Here is a 20,811-nt window from a genome sequence, read left to right on the forward strand (position 1 = left end):
CTGGAGCCAACCTTCTCCCTGGGGAGAGAGTGACTTTTCTCCAGGTTTTCAACTCCTTCCTGCCCCAGGCCGGGATCACATCTGCCACCCGCCAGGCCACTGCTCCTAGCCCTGAACCCGTCCCCCTTCATCTCTTAGGCTGTCAGTGCTGAGTTTAAGAAAAGGAGTTCTTTGCTTTGATTACTGTCCAGACAGGCACTTTCTGGGTAAGTGGACTTCACGTTCCTCAGCAGCAGAGCTGGGGTAAGGGCTCTGGAGACCTGGGGACCATCAGAGCCAACAAGGTCCTGCCTATGTCTGCTCTCCTCTCCTACTGATCTTAGGCCCTATGGGGTGGTGTGTGACGGGGGTGGAGAGGAAGGGGCAGGGGCAGTGATGGACTACAGTGACCCTCCCCCATTTGGCAAGTCTGGCTGGGGTCTGAGGAGCTGGCCCCAGAACAAAAACAGTCTCAGCAGAGGCCTCAGGTGACTAATCCATCCATCCTCCCTCCCTTCCTCCCTTTTTCCCTTCCTTCCTCCTTCCCTTTCCCTCCCTCCTTCTCTCTCTCTGTCCCTTGCTTCTTTCTTTTCCTTTCCTTCCCCCTCCTTCCCTTCTTCCTTTCCTTCCTTTCCTCCCTCTATCCCTATTTCGTTTTTCTTTCTCTCTTTCTTTCTTTCTTTTCTTTTTTTTTGGGGGGGGGGGTTCAACATAGGGTCTTGCTGTAGCCCAGGCTGACCTGGAATTCATTATGTAGTCTCAGGGTGGTTTTGAACTCATGGCAATCTTCTTACCTCTGCCTCCTGAATACTGGGATTAAAGGCGTGCGCCACCACACCTGGCTGTTTATTTCTTTCTGGTAGGGTCTCCCTCTAGTCCAGGCTAACCTGGAATGCATTTTGTAACTTAGGCTGGCCTCAAACCCATGACACTCCTCCTACCTCAGCCTCCTGAGTGCTAGGGTTCAAGGCATGCTCCATCATAACGAACTCCAGACACACGTGCCACCTTGTGCGTCTGGCTTACATGGGTCCTGGGGAATCAAACTGCGGTCCTTTGGCTTTGCAGGCAAGTGCCTTAACTCCTAAGCCATCTCTCCAGCCCATGAAAGGAGCCTTCTTTTTCTTTCTACTAAATATAGCAGGTCACAAATATCAATGATAGTTTGGGGAGAGAACCAAGAGTATGTCAGATTTGGATTCAACAAGAATTAAAGCCAGGTGTGGTGGCGCATGCCTTTAATCCCTGCACTCAGGAGACAGAGGTGAGAAGATTGCTGTGAGTTTGAGGCCACCCTGAGACTCCATAGTGAATTCCAGGTCAGCCTGGGCTACACTACCTCAAAAAACCAAAAAAAAAAAAAAAAGAAAAGAAAAGAAAAAATCACATTATAAAATATGAACAGAGGTGATTTTTCAAAAAAGAAAACACCCAAAACCCTAAGCATTTCTCTCCAATATATAATTTTAATGAATTAAGTAGGTTAAAAAACAGAAAATCTGAGAGGGAGGGGACATGACGGAGAGTGGAGTTTCAAAGGGGAAAGTGGGGGAGGGAGGGCGTTACCATGGGATATTGTTTACAATCATGGAAGTTGTTAATAAAAAATAAATTAATTAAAAAGAAAAAAAAGAACGGGCACGCTAGGGCCTTCAGCTGCTGCAGACGAACTCCAGACATATGTGCCACCTTGTGCATCTGGCTTACGTGGGTCCTGGGGAATTGAACCTGAGTCCTTTGGCTTTGCAGGCAAGCACCTTAACCTCTCCAGCCTGATACTCATTCATTTTTATTTTTCTTTTTTTTTAAATTTTATTTATTTATTTATTTGAGAGCGACAGACACAGAGAGAAAGACAGATAGAGGGAGAGAGAAAATGGGCGCGCCAGGGCTTCCAGCCTCTGCAAACGAACTCCAGACGCGTGCGCCCCCTTGTGCATCTGGCTAACGTGGGACCTTTGGAACCGAGCCTCGAACCGGGGTCCTTAGGCATCACAGGCAAACGCTTAACCGCTAAGCCATCTCTCCAGCCCTCTTTTTTTCTTTTTAAGATTTATTTTTATTTATTTATTTATTAGAGACAGAAAGAGGGGGAGAGAGAGAGAGAAAATGGGTATGCCAGGGCCTCTAACCACTGCAAATGAACTCCAGACGCATGTGCCACCATGTGCATCTGGCTTACACAGGACCTAGAGAATCAAACCTTAGGCTCTTTAGGATCCTTAGGCTTTGCAGGCATGTGCCCTAACTGCTAAGCCATCTCTCCAGTAATGCCCCCACCCCCATACCCATTTCTTTTTTTTTTTTTTGTGGAAAAATAAAAGCATCTTTATATTTATTTGAGTAAACAGAAAAAAAAAGCACAACTGAAATGATATCCTACCTGCCAAACAAAACAGTTTTCTTTTGTAAGTTATGATCCATGTACAGGGGTGCTCGAAGCCCAGGGCTGTACAGAAGGAATTGTGATGTGTGTAGCGCCTACTGCCAGGGTTACCTCACTCCACTCTACTCCCCCACAGCCACTGGACTGATAGGCCCAGCTGCTTGGCAAAAGGTAGCAAGCCTGTCCTCAAACAGCCATGTTTTCCCTGGGAGTTAATTTGTGGGGACTCACGCCGGGTGAATTGGAACTCTAGTTAAAGCAAGGCTTCAGAGAAGCTGTGCTGTGATCCAGGCTGGCCAGAAATATATTTACCTCAGCCACTTCCTTCCTTCCTTCCCTTTTTCCTTCCTTCCTTCCTTCCTTCCTTCCTTCCTCCCTCTCTCCCTCCTTCTCTCCCTTCCTTCCTTTTTTCTTCCTTTCCTTCCTTCCCTCCCCCCTCTCTCCTCCTTCTCTTCTCCTCCCTCCCTCCCTCCCTCCCTCCCTCCCTCTCTCTCTCTCTCTCTCTCTCTCTCTCTCTCTCTCTCTTTCTTTCTTTCTTTCTGTTTTTCAAGGTAGGGTCTCACTCTAGCCCAGGCTGACCTGGAATTCACTATGTAGTCTCAGGGTGGTCTTGAACTCACAGCGATCCTCCTACCTCTGCCTCCCAAGTGCTGCTCATACCCATTTCTTAACTCCAGCAACCGGCGGTTATGATCCCCACATCCGCCTGTGGAACCCTTTGGTCTCAAAAAGGCCCGTGTGGCTGATGAAGGGACACCAGACCTCAGTGACGCACCTTGTCGTGAACAGCAAGAACAGCAGCATCCTCATCAGCATCTCCAGGGACAAGGTGTCGCCCTCCTGTCACAGGCCCCTCTCGGCCATGCCCCCACTAATGTTCCCTGGGCGTGAGTGTGGCCTCTTTGGGTGGGGCTGTGAAGTAACTGAATGCCGCGCCCCTGGTTTGCCCCTTGGGGCTTCAGTGCCAGCTGCTGTAAGGTACTCACCATGGGCCTTTTGCCTATCCCCCGCCCCTGCCCAGAACATCCGTGTGTGGGACCTGCAGGACTACGTGTGCCTCCAGTCCTTTGGCGGGAAGATGTTCTCCCTGGGAAACTGCCCCATCACCAGTGCCTACTTCCACAGAGACATGACCCTCGTCTGCAGCACCTACTCCGTGAGTGCTGGCCCAGGAGGGAGGTGCGCCTGGCTGTTAGGCTGGCCTCCATCTGAAGCCTGCAGGCCCCAGCTCTTGGGGCTTCCCTGAGAGGCAGGCTCTGGGCCCCAGCCGGCCCTCTTCCCTGCCGCCGCAGCCTCCACTCCATCCCCGCCCCTTGAGCTTTCCTGGAACTCCCCGCTGCCTTTCTTCCGTGCTCCTTTGATGCATTGCTCTCGTAAATTTGATTTTGCTTTTTAAATTTTTATTTAGTTATTTGAGAGGGAGAGAGAGAAAGAGAGAGAGAGAGAGAGAGAGAGAGAGAGAGAGAGAGAGAGGATGAGCTCTCCAGGCCCTTTAGTCACTGTACATGAACTCTAGACACATGTGCCACCTTGTGCATCTGGCTTCCATGGGTCTTTGGGAATGGAACCTGGGTCCTTTGGCTTTGCAGCCAAGCACCTTACCCACTAAGCAATCTCTCCAGTTTCCCACGGCTATCTTACTGGAGAAATCACAATCTCCAGGCAGCTTTTGTTTTAATTTTTTTTATTTTTTATATTTAACAACTTTCAGGATTATAAACAATATCCCATGGTAATACCCTCCCTCCCCCCACTTTCCCCTTTGAAACTCCACTCTCCATCATATCCCCTCCCCATCTCAATCGGTCTCTCTTTTAATTTTGATGTCATCATCTTTCCCTCCTCTTATGAAGGTCTTGTGTAGGTAGTGTCAGGCACTGTGAGGTCATGGATATCCAGGCCATTTTGTGTCTGGAGAAAGCACGTTGTAAGGAGTCCTACCCTTCCTTTGGCTCTTACATTCTTTCCGCCACCTCTTCTGCAATGGACCCTGAGCCTTGGAAGGTGTGATAGAGATATTGCAGTGCTGAGCACTCCTCTGTCACTTCTCAGCACCGTGATGTCCAGGCAGCTTTCTGAACGAGAGGCCCTGCGGGCGGCGGGGGGGGGCAACTCTCAGAAAAACAGCCTGTGAGTTGTGATCTTGCTGGTTTCCCATTATGTCTGTACTGACCCTGGGCAGGGGGCTGGGCAGTAGAGACTAAGGTAAGCAAGAGGGGAGGAGTGGCCAGAGCTGTGGTGGGGCTTGTTACCAGATGGGAACACAGGGGCTATAGGGGTAGACTCGCAGCCAAGAGGCCAGAGGCTGTGTCTAGAGCACTTTGTGTGTTGCAGAGCTCCATCGAGGCCTTATGCCCTCTGCTGTCTGGGCCTCCATGTCAGGACACACAAATACTTCCAGTGTACTTGGGCGGCTCTCCTTCCTACAGAGCAGAGTTACTGGAAGGAGATGGCGCTTTCCTCTGCCGAGGGCCAGACTGGCTGTTGGTATTCGTTAAAGTAAACAGACCTTTCAAGTTCTCTTCCGATTACCCGGCATTATCGGCCCCTTGCTTGGTTGGGAGATGAGAGTCTATTACTAAGGCACTGTTAATTTCAGTAGCAAGTGCTATGTCATATGAAAGTATTGGATCCTAGGGGCTTCATGGTCTTGGTAGGCTTTCTGGAAGGAATACCTGGGGGAGACTTGGCTTTTCAGAAGGTACAAGGTAAAAGGACTTTGGAACTGGGCCTTGGAGCTCTAGGAACCCTAGCCTTAGAAGACCCAGCTCTAGGAAAGAGGGGCTGTGGAGTGGGGCAAGATGCAGCCGAGGAGCCTTTTGGGGTATAGTTAGGGTGTCTTGATGTAATCTGTTGGAGGTTTCTCCTGAGGCTGGTCAACGAGGGCCTTGGTCGCTGGGGACGGAGCCCTTCTGACTGCTAGGCTATCTGACCCTCTCCTCACTTACAGCTTGGGATCCTCAAAGGGTACTTGGAGGTCCAGGGACCTGTGAAAGCAGGGAAGGTCACAACTCACACCACAGACGTGTGTGCGGTCCTCTACAGCAAGATCTTCAAGCAGGTGAGTGGCCAGGGTTGGCCTTTGAGGTTGGCAGGAGTGCGGGTGATGCGGGGCAGGACCCAGACCTACCTCTTTGTGTGTCCATATTTGCATGTAAGTAGCAGTCAGCTCACGCGGCCCTCTGGGAATTGATGGTGCTTTGGTGGTGGTGCTGGGGGTACAAGGATGTATACAAGAAGCCATTCTATGGGCTGGAGAGATGGTTTAGCGGTTAAGGCGCTTGCTTGTGAACCTAAGGACCCATGTTTGACTCTCCAGATCCCAAGTAAGCCAGACACACAAAGGTGAGGCAATTGCAAGGCTGCATATGCCCACTAGGTGGCGCAAGCATCTGGAGTTCAATTTCAGTGGCTGAGGCCCTGATGTGCCAATTCTCTCTTTCTCTCTCCCTGTAAAACATAAATCAAGATTAAAAAAAAAAGAAGCATTTCTACAGACTGCTTAGCATGGGGTCTGACCTGAGTGCCCCCTACTGGGGGTTGGATCACTGATTCCTCTGAGCCTCCCTGCCTTGGGCTTCCTAGGAAGCCTGGGGTCAGGTTTGGCCAGGCAGCCTCTTGACATGGAGACAGAACACTGGTTATGGGGTGCTCCTCAAGGTGAAAGCCACTTAAGGAGCAGTTAACCATCACAAAAACATAAGCAGGGAACACGCCTCCTGCCTCTCTAGGGAGAGGTTGAGGAAAAGTGTGGCCATGCCACTCCATGAAGCATTTTTTGCCATCACAATTGGCACAAGACAGCCGAAGAGCTGGCCTTTCCAGGGAAGCCACAGTTTGGCCCTGTTTTATTATGGTAAGGGTTCAGCAGTCAGTGCCCTAGGCCTGAGGAGAGGGCTCTGTGTGGGCAGGATAGCTGGGCACGTGGAATTGTTTATGAGGATTGGGAACGGAAGTCGCAGCACGTCTCTACCCACTTCCGGTGGGACCTCTTGTCCGGTGTGCCCTCTGGACAGGGCCACTGTGTCTGTTGTGGGAATGGCCTTTAGCTACAGGAGGCCAGAGCGCCCCTCTTTTGGCTCTTAGTATTATAGGCTCCCATTGCCTTAAGGCTCCCAAACAGCCTTTAAAAAAAAAATATCCAGATTTTCTCAGCAGGCAGGCGCCCTGGTCTGAGGCAGATTCATCTGCTTCAGCAAATGCTTCTTCATGGAGTGACCTGGCTACTTTACCATACTCTCCCCTTGTTTCCCTGCAGAGGGATGGGGGCTTGTTCCTGGTAGGTTTTAAAAAAGTTTTATTTTAGAGAGAGAGAAAATTGGCTTGCCAGGGCCTCAGCCACTGCAATTAAACTGCAGACGCTTGCGCCACCTAGTGGGCATGTGTGACCTTGCATTTGCTTCACCTTTGTGCATCTGGCTTCTGTGGGATCTGGAGAGTTGAACATGGGTCCTTATGCTTCGCAGGCAAGCACCTTAACCACTAAGCCATCTCTCCAGCCCTGTTATTATTATTTATTTTGGTCATAATTAATGATGCTTCAGCAAGCATCTTTCATGAATTGGGGTTGTTTCCCCTCTCTGGATGTATGTTGGTGCAAAACATTGCTCTCACCTCAAAGGGTGTAAGAGAGAGTATATTCTTTATGAATATGAGTAACTATGGCCCAGGAAAATGGATTCAGGCTGATCTGATGACATGTTTTGATGTGGAATTTTTACAGTTACAGAACAAAAGAAAGCCATAAATCAGTGCTGTTTTCCAAACACATTGGTGGAAGGTCAGGTGGGTGGGTTACAGCAAAGTGGAAAAAAAATACTGTTATAGGTCTCAGATGCTATTTGGTGACATTCTTAGCTTTGGAGTTGAAAAGCCAGAGGTCTTCTTATTTTATTTTATTTTATTTTATTTTATTTTATTTTATTTTATTTTATTTTATTTTATTTTTGTCTTACAAAGCAATTATTTATTTATTTATTTATTTATTTATTTGAGAGAGAGAAAGAGAGATAGAGAATGGGCACACCAGGGCCTCCAGCCACTGCAAACGAACTCCAGACGCTTGTGCCTCCTTGTGCATCTGGCTTATGTGGGTCCTGGGGAATCGAACCGAGGTCCTTTGGCTTTGTAGGCAAGTGCCTTAACCACTAAGCCATTTCTCCAACCCAAGTGGTACATTTTTAAAGGTTTATCTGATAGTTGAAAGGGTGTTAGGTCACACACAGAGATGGGAACTGAATAGCTACTAAGGGCACTGAAGAAAGCCCAAGTTAACTTGCCTCTGATTTTGGAACATTTCAGAGCTCCACAATCTTGTTGAATCTTTAACATAGGTGTGGCCTTTTTTTGTGGGGGGGAGTGGTGGGGTCATCAGTTCACAAGTGATATTTCTGAGCTAATGAGCATTTTATTAAACTGATTTCTTAATTTTATTTAAAAAAATTTTAATTTAATTTTTTATTTGTTCGTAAGCAGAGAGAAATAGAAAGAAGAGAGCATGGGCATGCCAGGACCTCTAGCCACTGCAAATGGATGCATGTGCCACTTGGTGCATGTGGCTTTACTTTGGTGTTGGGGCATTGAACCCTCAGTCCTGAGGCTCTGCATGCAAGTGCCTTAACCACTTAGCTATCTCTTAAAAGAGTACTGGTTGCCATTTGGGTTGTACAGAGCCAAGCCTGGCTGGGTTGTAGGCATGGCCCACGCTGCGGTGTGGGGCCCAGGATCCTGTTTTCTCAGGGCATGGAGGGAAGGGGCCCCGGGACAGGCTGGAGACCGTCCTGGCAGTGAGTTGGGACTCCTTGCGTCTGCCCCTCTCAGGTGCTGAGTGGCTCCCTAAATGGCACTGTGAGTGTGTGGGACGTCACAACAGGCAAGAAGAGGATGGAGTTCAACGTGTGCCGTAACCAGACCATGGAGCTGACCGCTATGGCCTTGGATGAGTCGGAGCGACGCCTGCTCACAGGACTGCGGGACGGCACGATGAAAATGTGGAATTACAACACCGGAGAGTGCCTGATGTCCTTCCCCTACTTGGACCAACTGGAGGTGAGCCTGTCTGTCAGCTGGGGCCAGGGAAGCCCTTGGGGACCCTTTAGATCTTCCTGGATCTTCGGGTCCTCTTGTACAGAATAGGATAGGATAGGCAGGTGTGCTCATCTCCAGTAACAGTTCCACAGACATCATCTGTTCTCCCTTGTTAAGTGTGTGAGCACCTCAGATCCCACCTCTTGGAGCCTTGGGCTGTGTTTTTAGTAGTGAGGACATGTAGTTTAGAGTTCCCATGATCACCCCAATTTGAAAATACTTGATGGGGTTTTAGGGACAGTCTGTATGTATGACATAGGGCAAAATAAGAAACACTATTTTGGAACTTGACCCCCCCACACACACTCCTTTGGCCCCTGTGACACAAACTTTTAAATATATATTTTTATTGGCTGGGCATGGTGGCACACGCCTTTAATCCCAGCACTTGGGAGGCAGAGTTAGGAGGATTGTGAGTTTGAAGCCAGCCTGAGTCTACATAATGAATTCTAGGTCAGCCTGAACTAGAGCAAGACCCTACCTCAAAAAACAAAACAATACAAAAAATCCCCATATATATACTATATAATAATAATATATATTATATTAATTATATATATTATATAATAATATATGTTATATTAATCATATATATTATATACATATAATATTTATTTATTTATTTATTTTTGCTTTTAGAGGTAAGTTTTCACTCTAGTCCAGGCTAACCTGAAATTCACTATGTAGTCTCAGACTGGCCTTGAACTCATGGTGAGCCTCTTACCTCTGCCTCTGAAGCACTGAGATTAAAGGTGTATACCAACATGCCCGGTTTATAAATAACTCTTTTTTTTTTTTGTTGTTTGTTTGTTTTTCGAGGTAGGGTCTCGCTCTGACCAAGCTGACCTGGAATTCACTCTGTATAAGCTCTGGCTTATAATTTTTACGTATGAGAGAGAGAGAGAAAGAATGGGCATGCCAGGGCCTCCAGCCACTGCAAACAAACTCCAGACGCATGTGCCACTGAGTATCTGGCTAACGTGGGTCCTTTGGCTTCACAGGCCAGCACCTCGGCCGCTCAGCCATCTCTGCAGCCAGACACAAACATTTCACTAATGCACAAAGAGGACGGGGCCGAGAAACCAGGGGGTCAAGTGTCAGTCCAGAGCCTATCATTCAGCAGTTGTTGAGCCTTTGCCAGGCCACCGTTTCCAGTTACCCCTTCTGTAAAATGGATGTGGATACCTGTGCTATTGACCTCATTTAGAGCCACCAGATCTGATGGCCTCTACATCCATTCCACTAGACCCTGGAATGTGAGAGCGCTTTGAACACTTGACGGTGTCACGGACTCCAGGGAATTCCTACCGTCATGGAGAGTTCTGACTTGTTTTTGGTGGGCACATTTAGGGAGACTTCTGGGGCTCAAAGGCATGCTCCCTGAGAAGCTTTTGAGTTCTGTTTTCTTTCATGTCCAACAGATTAGTGAAATTATCCATATGAACAACGTGTTCTATGTGACAGGGTGGAGTAAGAGAATCACCCATTTCATGTGAGTAGCAAGAGCTGTGGGAAGGTAAGGGTTGCTGGAGTTCCCTCTTCACCCTGGGCTGCCTCCATTCCTAGCTTTTGTTTGTTTATTTGTTTGTTTGTTTGTTTTCGAGGTACCTCTGCCTCTCGAGTGCTGGGATTAAAGGCATGTGCCACCTTGCCTGGCTTTTTTGTGTTTGTTTGTTTTTAGGTAGGATCTCACTGTAGTCTCTAGTACTGACTTGGAATTCACTATGTAGTCCCAGGCTGGCCCCGAACTCACAGTGGCTCTCCTACCTCTGCCTTTTGAGTGCTGGGATTAAAGGTGTGCACCACCATGCCCGACAATATATTTTTAAATATATTTTATTTACTTATTTATTTAAGAGAGAGAAAGAGGGAGGGAGGGGGGGAGAGAGAGAGAGAGAGAGAGAGACAGAATGGGCACGCCAGGGCCTCCAGCCACTGCAAACGAACTCCAGATGCATGAGCCCCCTTGTGCACCTGGCTAATGTGGGTCTGGGAATTGAACCTGGGTCGTTTGGCTTTGCAGGCAAGTGACTTAACTGCTGGGCCGTCTCTTCAGCCCCCATTCCTGGCTTTTTTAGTGGATATAAAGCAGAGGATTTATTTCGGGTGCTGTCTGCCAGTTTGTTGGCGATGAGCATGAACAAGAATGACAGAACTTTCGTTTTTGTAGACAAGCCCAGTGGACTGGCTCTCTCTCTCTCTCTCTCTCTCTCTCTCTCTCTCTCTCTCACACACACACACACACACACACACAGAACGAGCAAGCGAGCAGTCATGCCAGGGCCTCCAGCCACTGCAGTCAAACTCCAGACATGTGAGCCACCTTGCGCTCTGGTGTCACCTGGGTCCCGCGGAGTCGAACCTGGGTCCTTAGGCTTCTCAGGCAAGCGTCTTAACCACTAAGCCATCTCTCCAGCCCCAAGAATGACAGAACTTCTGTGTGGAGTTTCTCATTCCATGGGGAGATGTTTCAGGCTGTTTGGGCTGCAATAACAGAGGGCCATAGGCTGGGTGGCTTAGGAACGACAGGACTTTATTTCGTTTAGTTCTGGAGGCTGGGGAGTCCAAGTTCAAGGTGTGTTTTTTGGTTCATAGAAAGCTGTCTTCTTGCTAAATATAAAACCTTACCTGAAAAAAAAAAAAGCAAAACAAACAAAAAAAATCTTACCTGGTGGAAAGGGGACAAGGGAGCTCTCTGGGGCCCCTGCACTCATGAGGCTCCACCCACAGGATCTCACCACCTTCCAAAGGGTTACTTCCTAAAACCCTCACATTGGAGATTAGGTTTTTGGTTTTTTATTTTTTGAGGTTAGGGTCTTGCTCTAGCCCAGGCTGACCTAGGATTCATTATGTAGTCTTAGGCTGCCCTTGAACTCACACTAATCCTCCTACCTCTGCCTCCCAAGTGCTGGGATTAAAGGTGTGTGCCACCACAGTTAGCTTTAAAAATATATATATAATACACACACACACACACACACACACACACACACACACATAATTTGCAAGCAGAGAGTGATAGAGATAGATAGAGAGAGGGAGAGAATGGGTATGCTAGGGCCTCTAGCCACTGCAAATGAACACCAGACACATGTGCCACTTTTGCATCTGGCTTTCAATAGTTTTGGAAAAAGTGATTTTTTTTTCTTCTTCCTCTCTCTCTTCCCTCCCTCCCTTCCTTCTTTCCTTCCTTAATTTCTTTCTTTTTCTTTTTTTTTTTTAAAGGTAGGGTCTCACTCTAGCCTAAGTTGACCTAGAATTCACTATTTAGTCCTAGGCTGGTCTTGAACTCACAGTGATCCTCCTACCTCTGCCTCCAGAGTGCTGGGATTTAAAGACGTGTGCCACCATGCTCGGCTGTTCTTTTTCTTTTTTTTTTATTTTAAATTTTTATTTATTTATTTGAGAGTGACAGACACAGAGAGAAAGACAGATAGAGGGAGAGAGAGAGAATGGGCGCGCCAGGGCTTCCAGCCTCTGCAAACGAACTCCAGACACGTGCGCCCCCTTGTGCATCTGGCTAACGTGGGACCTGGGGAATCGAGCCTCGAACCGGGGTCCTTAGGCATCACAGGCAAGCGCTGAACCGCTACACCATCTCTCCAGTCCTCTTTTTCTTTTTAATATGTGTGGTGTACATGTATGTAGAAGACAGTAGTTGAAGTAAAGTATCTTCGTCAAGTTCTTTATGCCTTATATTTATTTACTGCATATTTTTTCTGGTACTGAGGACTGAACTCAGGGCTGTTCCACTGAGCTAAATTACCAATGCTTTGTGGCTTTTTTTTTTTTTTTTGAAGCAGAGCCTAATTTTAGCCCAGGTTAACCTGGGACATACTCTGTACCCCAGGCTTGCCTCAAACTCATGGTGATTCTCCTATCACCTTAGCCTCCCAAGTGCTAGGATTAACGACATGAACCACCACACTTTGCCTGTACATAAACACATTCATTCATTTTCAGGAAGGGTCTCTCATTGAATCTAGAGCTCCACGATTCAGCTAGACAGTGTAGCCAGCAGCCCCTGAGAATCCTCCTGTCTCTGCTTTACCAGAGCTGGGGTCATAGGCACACACGTCTAGCTTTGCATGCGTGCTGAGGATTCGAACTCACGTTCCCATGTTTGTGCAGCAAGCACTGTATCCATTGAGCCATCTCCTGAGATATGCTGCTTCCTCCCTTCTCCACTGGTGCTAGGAGTTGAACCAGGGTCTCAGACATGCTAGACAAATGCTCTACCATCGAGCTGTCAGCCTTTCTCTTTAATCGATTACTTTGTTTTTAACTATTTTTTAATACTTGCATTATACTATAAACGGAAGAACTCAAACTATTCATTCAAATGTTTTTTTCTTAGAAATTTTCTCAGCCAAATACCCCGTGTCATTGCTTGCATGTTCTACCTGCCACAAAACGCTAGAATGTAAACACAGGTCATCCAAGTTCTTCACAATTATTTTTATTGACAACCTCCATAATTACAAACAATATCCCATGGTAATTCCCTCCCTCCCCCGACTTTCCCCTTTGAAAATCCACTCTCCATCATATCCCCTCTCCATCATATCCCCTCTCCCTCTCAATCAGTCTCTCTTTTATTTTGATGTTATGATCTTTTCCTCCTATGGAAGCTCTTCACAAGTTTGTACCAAGGATGGCTTGGCCTCCAGTTTTCAGTAGCATGCCCCCTCGTTTCCATCGGAGAGCTCATTAGAATGGTCTTTGCCCCCCACCTCTCTCTCTGTGTATATATAGTTTTCTTTTTGAGGTGGGGTCTCACTCTAGCCCAGACTGACTGGAAACTCACTCTGTAGTTCTAGACTGGCCTTGAACTCACCACAATTCTCTTACCTCTGCTTCCTGAGTGCTGGGGTTAAAGGAGTGTGCTACCGTGCCCAGCTATATTTATTTATTTATTTTTAATTTTTATTAACATTTTCCATGATTATAAAATATATCCCATGGTAATTCCCTCCCTCCCCACCCCCACACTATTTATTTATTTTTGTTGTTACTTCATTTTTGAAAATATTTATTTACTCATTTATTTGCTAGAGAGACAGAGAAAGAAATAGGCTGTCAGGCTTTGCCAACAAGTATACTTAACTGCTGAGCCAGCTCTCCAGCCCCAAATAATGAATCTTTTTTATGTTATTTTTTTATTTGAGAGAGTGAAAAAGAGAGAGAGAGAATGGGTATGTCAGGGCCCCTAGCCACTGCAAATGAACTCCAGATGCATACGCCACCTTGTGCATATGGCTTTCCAAGGGGAATTGAACCCGGGTTCTTAGGTTTTGCAGGCAAGCACCTTAACTGCTGAGCCAGCTCTCTAGCCCAAACAATGGAGCTTAATTCACCCCTAGGTAAGGATTATGGTTTAAACAAGGGAAATGACAAGGAAGGGACATTGTGGATGTTGGTCTTTCCCCCTGGAATGTGACCTTCTATCCCAGGTGGCTTTCCTGGTGCCCCTTCTACTCTCTTCCAGGTCATGCTTCCCCCACAACATTCTGAGCTGAGCTGTTCTGGCCACTGCCCAAGACTAAATTGGATCTCTACCCTTCCATAGAAATCTCTCTCCTTTATTCCCACAACAGTCAATACACTTTATAAGTGAAATTATTTCATTACTTATATAGACTGAATGTGTCCCCCTCAAATTCATATGTTAAAATCTAATTCTCTGGGCTGGAGAGATGGCTTAGCAGTTAAGGCGCTTGCCTGTGAAACTAAGGACCTAGGTTTGATTCCCCATTACCCATGTGAGCCAGATGCACAAGGTGGCGCATGTGTCTGGAGTATCTTTGCAATGGCTGTAGGCCCTGGCACGCCCATTCCCCCCCTCTGTCTCTCAAATCAAAAATAAAATATACATATATTAAAAAAAAACCCTAATTCTCAATAGGAGACGATGTGCAGATGGGACCTTTGACTATGAAGTATTATCTTAATAAATGACAAAATAAAGAAACTCCACAGAGATCCTTGAGGCCCTCACTCTACTCCAGTGTTTTTGCTTTTTATTTCTCTCTCTCTCTTTTTTTTTTGGAAATTTTTCTAGTTATTTGAGAAAGAGGGAGAGAGAGAGAGTGAGGGAGAGAATGGGCATGCCAGGGCCTCCAGCCACTGCGAATGAACTCCAGATGCATGCGCCCCCTTGTGCATCTGGTTTACATGGGTCCTGGGGAATCAAACCAGGGTCCTTTGTTTTTGCAGGCAAACATCTTAACCACTAAGCCATCTCTCCAGCCTTGTTTTCTTTCTTTCTTTTTTTTTGTATTTTTGAGATAGGGTTTCACTCTATCCCAGGCTGACTTGAAATTCACACTGACACTTAGTTCCAGGCCGGTCTCGAACTCACAGTGATCCTCCTACCTGTCTCCCAAGTGTTGGGATTAAAGGCATGCACCACCATGCCCAACTAAAGGTCTCAGCCTTTTTTAAAAATTTCCAGGTAGGGTCTCACTCTAGCCCAGGCTAACCTGGAATTCACTATGTAGTCTCAGGGTGGCCTCGAACTCACAGCGATCCACCTTCTTCTGCCTTCCAAGTGCTGGGATGAAAGGCTTGCGCCACCACACCTGGCTCACTCTGGCGTTTTAACCTAGAACCATCCAAACTCTAGACCTGCAAGAAGTAAGTCATATTGTTTATGTGCCTCCCATTCCAAGCTATTGTAACAGCCTAAGTGACCACGACAGAAATTGATCCCAGAAGTGAGGTGCTTTGCTAACAAATTCTTCAAAGGAGCACACACACACACACACACACACACACACACACACACACACACACAGCTGGGACAGTCTGAAGTGTGGGCCAGGGAAAACCTACGTTACCATACCTGGCGCACCCAGGGTGGTTCAGATGAGGACAGTGAAGACAGGAGGTGGACGGGCGAGGTGGCACACGCCTTTAGTCCCAGCAACCAGACGGCAGAGGTGGGAGGATCGCTGTGAGTTTGAAGCCACCCTGAGACTACAGAGTGAATTCCAGGTCAGCCTAGGTCAGAGTAAAACCCTACCTTGAAACACCAAACCAAACAAAACCAAACACCTCAAAGCAACAACAAAAAGCAGGAGAGCTGTAGAGAAAGCTACACTTCTTTCAGTACTCGGGTTAGGACCCAGCGCCCACGCACTCTAGGCCTGCGCTGCGTACACTTCCAGTCCCAATCTTTTCAAAGTTTACCGAAGTAATTCTAAACAAGTTGTCGGCAGAAATATAGACGGTGGGCTGGAGAGATGGCTCAGCGGTTAAAGGCGCTTGCTTGCAAAGCCCGACGGCCTGGGTTTGAGTCCCCAGTGCCCTCGTGGAGCCAGATGAACAAAGTGGCACGTGCATCTGGAGTTTGTTGACAGTGCTAGACGGCCCTGGCATGTTCATACTCATTCACTCTCTGCCTCTTTCTCTCTGTGTCTCTCAAATAAATAAATAAATATGAAAAAAGAATTCATTGTTTGTAAGCTTCAAGCACACAGCCTTTATGTTAGACACACAGTAGGTGTTTAGGAAATGAGTTCAGAGGGCACGGCTTTGAACAAGTTCTGGTACCGCTCAGGCTGAATCCTAGAGGCTGTGGTTTCCCCAGAAGAACATGCAAGGCTGAGCTCTCGGCCCTCCCGCCTCTGGCCACGCACACAGGTTCCACAAGGCCAAGCCGCTGCTCTTGTGCCACCACTGGCAGACCTTCCACACCGAGGACGTCCTGAGCATGGCCAAGTACCAGAACCAGTTCCTCGCGACCTCCTCCTACAATGGGGACATCCACTTCTGGAACACCAGCATGATGAAGCCCATCTTGAGTTTCAATGCCTCCATGAGTGCCTTGCCTTTGCAGCCGAGGAAGGTGAGGTCACAGCATCCTGATTTCCTGGGGGTGCCTTTTGGTCCAACTGCACTCCCCTCTCCCTTCTGTCTCTGCCCTGGGTCTGAATCATGGAGGGGCCAGAGAACACTCTGGAAGCTTAGGGGACGGTGGAGACTTTTATACTAGAGGGGTCGGTAGCTAGGAGGGTAGATGGCAGTCTCTATGAACATCTTCATCTGACAGATGAGGAAACTGAGACAGAAAGAAGTTAAGTGCCTTCCTAAGGCTACAGAGCCTTAGGAAAAACCACCAAACTCTGGTGGCCCTAACCTGTCCTTGGGAATAAACTATTTCCCTTGAAGAGCACCCACAGCTAACTTTTCATTGTTGTGACAGAAGCAATGTAAAAGGAGGAAAGGTTTACTCTGACTCGCTCTTTTCTTTTGTTCTTTCTTTCTTTTTTTGGTCTTTTCGAAGTAAGGTCTCACTCTAGTCCAGGCTGACCTGGAATTCGCTATGCAGTCTCAGGGTAGCCTCGAACTCATGACGATCCTCCTACCTCTGCCTCCTGAGTGCTGGGATTAAAGGCGCGTGCCACCACGTCCGCCCAGCTTTTCCTGTTCTTTTCTTTCAGTCCATCCTGGCCGGGAGGGCCCGGTGAAGCAGTCACACCGTGGCAATCAGGAAGGGGGGCGGCGCATGTGCTCAGGGGCTTCCTCCTTCCTCTCTTGTCCCAGCTGGGTCCCAGTCTGTAGGATGGTGTTGCCTACGCTCAGGGTGGTTGTTTTCCCTGTTGCTTAATTCTCTTTGGGATCACTCTCACAGAATTACCTTAAAAAAAAAAAAAGTGCTCTCCTCATTTTCTAGTAACTTCTCCAGTCCGTCAAGTTGACTGTATCGCACCCTCATCTTGCCCACTGCTGTTGCACATTGCTGCTGGGGGCTCACTGGGCTCCTGGTTGGGACTTAGGGAGCGTGCCCATTCTCTGAATTACCACAGCAGACTAGGGCGGGAATGCATCCTGCACTCACCCCATCTATTGGCTTTGCAAATGCATTTGGGAAGAGATGCTTGGAAAACCCTGTAGGGCTGAGGGACTCTAGTGGGTGGAGTGTCCCCTAAACCACTTCAGATGCTTTTGTTATAATTAATTAATTAACTTATTTAAAAAAAAGAGAGAAAGAAGGGAAAGAGAGAATGGGCACACACCAGGGTCTTGCCACACCACTGCAAACAAACTCCAGACTTAATGAGCTACCTTGTGCATCTGGCTTAAGTGGGTCCTAGGAAGTTGAATCTGGATCCTTAGGCTTTGCAGGCAAGCACCTTAACCACTAAGCAATCTCTCCAGCCCTGTTGTGTTTGATTTTATTTCATCTTTTTGGTTTTTCAAGGTGGGGTCTTGCTCACCCTATCTGGAATTCACTATGTAGTCTCAAGGTGGCCTCAAACTTACAGCAATCCTCCTACCTCAGCCTCCCAAGTGCTGTGATTAAAGACTGTGTCACCATGCCTGTTTTTTTTTTTAATTATCTATTTATTTGATAGAAAGAGGCAAATAGAGATAGAGCGAGAGCGAGCGAGCGAGTGAGAGAGAGAAAGGATGGGCATCCCAGGGCCTCTAACCACTGCAAATGAACTCCAGACAAATGCATCACCGTGTGCATCTGGCTTATGTAGGTACTAGGGAATTGAACCTGGGTCCTTGGACTTCACAGGTGAGTGCCTTAACTTCTTTTTTTTTTGTTTTAATTTTTTTATGTTTTAATTTTTAAAATTTTATTTATTTGAGATAAATACAGAGAGAGAGGGAATGCCAAGACCTCTTGCTTATATATGAACTCCAAATGCATGCACCAGTTTGTGCATCTGATTTTATGATGGGTACTGGGGAACTGAACCCAGGCCAGCAAGCTTTGAAAGCAAATACCTTCAACCACTGAGCCATCTCCCCACACCTCTTTTTTTCCCCCGCAAGGTAGAGTTTCACTCTAGTCCAGGCTGGTCTTGTATTCAAGTGATCCTCCTACCTCTGCCTCCCAAATGCTGAGATTAAAGGTGTGCGCCACTATGCCTGGCTTCCACTCCCCTTATTTTATTTTTAAATGGTTTTATTTGTGTGTGTGTGTGTCTATGTGTGTGTGAGAGAGAAAGACAGTGAGAGAAAAAGAGAGTGAATTGGCATGCCAGGGCCTCTAGCCACTGCATTTGAACTCCAGACACCTGTGCCACCTTGTGCACATGCATGACCTTGTGTACACGTGCCACCTTGTACATCTGGCTTATGTGAGTTCTGGAGAGTTGAACCTGGGTTTTTACGCTTCGCAAGCAAGCACCTTAACTGTTAAGCCATCCCTCCAGCCCCCTTTTTTGTTATTTTTTTGAGGTAGGGTCTCGATATAGCCCATGCTGACCTGGAACTATACCTGTCTGTGAGTGCCTTAACTTCTAAGGCATTTCTCCAGCTCTTGTTTTATTTTTTAGGCATAGCTCCAGGTCTTTTTTTTTTTTTTTTTCAAGGTAGGGTCTCAACTTAGCTCAGGATGACCTGGAACTTATTTTGTAGTTCCAGGCTGGCCTCAACCTCACAGTGATCCTCCTACCTCTGCATCCTGAGTGCTGTGATTAAAGGCATGCACCACTATGCCCAACCCAGCTCTAATATATATTTGTTTTTTTTGTTTCTCGAGGTAGGGTCTCTGGCTCAGGCTGACCTGGAATTAACTATATCTTCTCAGGGTGGCCTTGAACTTACGGCGATCCTCCTACCTCTACCTCCCAAGTGCTTAAAGGCGTGCGCCACCACACCTGACTTTTTTTCTTTTCTTTTTTATACTTTGGAGTTCTCTAAGGCTTAGAATAACTATGAAAATATTAGAAACAACTATCCATTTTCCAGACTGGAAGACTGAGTTCCTTAAGGAAGCTGTGTCTTGCCTAGGGCATTAGTGGTAGGGATGAGTCATAAACTTTGATCTGAAGCCTTTCATGGTGGGAATTTCCTGGGACGCAATCTCCCTGGTGCCGTGGGCTGGGGAGACCCTGAGACCCTCTTGTCCATGTCTTAGCGGCCGCTGTCTCCCTGGACAGGTGCGAGAAGCTGAGAATTGCATGGCCAAGGACACGGGGCTCGGCAAAGACTGTGAGGATGAGAAGTGGGCACAAAAGACCCCTAAGAAGAACCCTGACTTCAACTCCAAGGGTACATCCAATACCAACATGAGGCGGAGTCTGATGTCAGCACCCCCAGTGATGAGACACCCAAAATACAAGGAGCCAGTTGCCAAGAATGGACCCCACAAGGTGGGAGGCAGCGTAGCCCTCCGTGCGTGCTTATAGCATGTGCTGGTTTTCTCACTTGGTTGCACTCTTTCCAGAGTGTGTGTGTACACACACACACACACACACACACACACAAACACACACACAGACATATATATCTCCCATCAGTTCGCTTGTTCCGAGCGAACAGGATAACTCCTTTGGGTCACACTGTGTCCAACCCCACCTTGCTGCCTTAAGCATGTGCTGGAGGATCAACACAAGGTACAGGAGCTGAGGGGACAGAATTCTGAAAGCCAAGCTCCAGCAGCCTGATCGGTATTGGGAGTGACCTGCAGGGGGCGCTCCAGCGAAGCCAAATGCTTACCCTTCTAAATCCTGACCCTTCTGAATCCTGACCCTTCTGGTTTTCAGGGAGTTGGGTAGGGAGAAAGCTCTGGAGGAGTGAGACTGGCCTTGGACTTCTTGCAGTGAGGACAGTATCCTAACACTGAGTCCAGGAGCTTCGTGTGTGGTACCTGCGGAACTGGTCAAATTCTAGTCTGAATCCTTTCCTGAGGGCTGCAGCTCAAATGAGAAATACCATTCTTTTGAGAATCCAGGCATAGGGCAGTTTGGATTTCACTCCAGTAGGATCTACTGGGAGTGACTCTGCTGAGATTTTCAGGCAGTCTCTCTCTCTCTCTCTTTTTTTTTTTTTTTTAAATATTTTTTATTTACTTATTTGATACAGAGAAAGAGGCAGAGAGAAAGGGAGAGGGAGAGAATAGGCACACCAGGGCCTCCAGCCACTGTAAACGAACTCCAGATGCATGTGCCCCTTGTGCATCTGGCTTACATGGGACCTGGAGAATTGAACCGGGATCCTTTGGCTTTGTAAGCAAATGCCTTAACCGCTAAGCCATCTCTCCAGCCCCTTCAGGCAGATTCTTAAGGATCAGGTTAGGCCACACTCACATCTTTGAGACCAATCCTCTGCTTCTTTTTTTTTTTTGAGGTAGGGTCTCACTCTGGCCCAGGCTGACCTGGAATTAATTAGGTAGTCTCAGGGTGGCCTCAAACTCATGGTGATCCTCCTACCTCTGCCTCCCAAGTGCTGGGTTTAAAGGCGTGCACTACCATGCCCGGCCTGTTTTGGGTTTTTGAAAAATTACTATTTAATGTGTCGGTGGGGAGGGCGTACCTGCGCTGCAGGGCTTCTTACTCCTAGAAAGGAATGCCCATACAGCTTTACGTGGGTGGCTGGCGAGTTGAGCTCCAGGCTGG

At 47.5% G+C, this 20,811-nt stretch overlaps 1 protein-coding gene across 1 annotated transcript in view; it reads left to right on the forward strand.

Annotated features, from left to right (window-relative positions):
* Positions 1-20,811, forward strand: part of Efcab8 (EF-hand calcium binding domain 8) — an 85,745-nt gene that overhangs the window by 32,133 nt on the left and 32,801 nt on the right. Inside the window, 8 exon segments of the mRNA XM_045157053.1 lie at positions 139-206; positions 3,043-3,194; positions 3,387-3,521; positions 5,316-5,426; positions 8,186-8,413; positions 9,874-9,944; positions 16,097-16,301; positions 19,354-19,542. Coding sequence (XP_045012988.1) covers positions 139-206; positions 3,043-3,194; positions 3,387-3,521; positions 5,316-5,426; positions 8,186-8,413; positions 9,874-9,944; positions 16,097-16,301; positions 19,354-19,542 — 1,159 coding nt within the window.

Source organism: Jaculus jaculus, chromosome 8 (genome assembly GCF_020740685.1).
Source record: "Jaculus jaculus isolate mJacJac1 chromosome 8, mJacJac1.mat.Y.cur, whole genome shotgun sequence".
Classification (NCBI taxonomy): Eukaryota; Metazoa; Chordata; class Mammalia; order Rodentia; family Dipodidae; genus Jaculus; species Jaculus jaculus.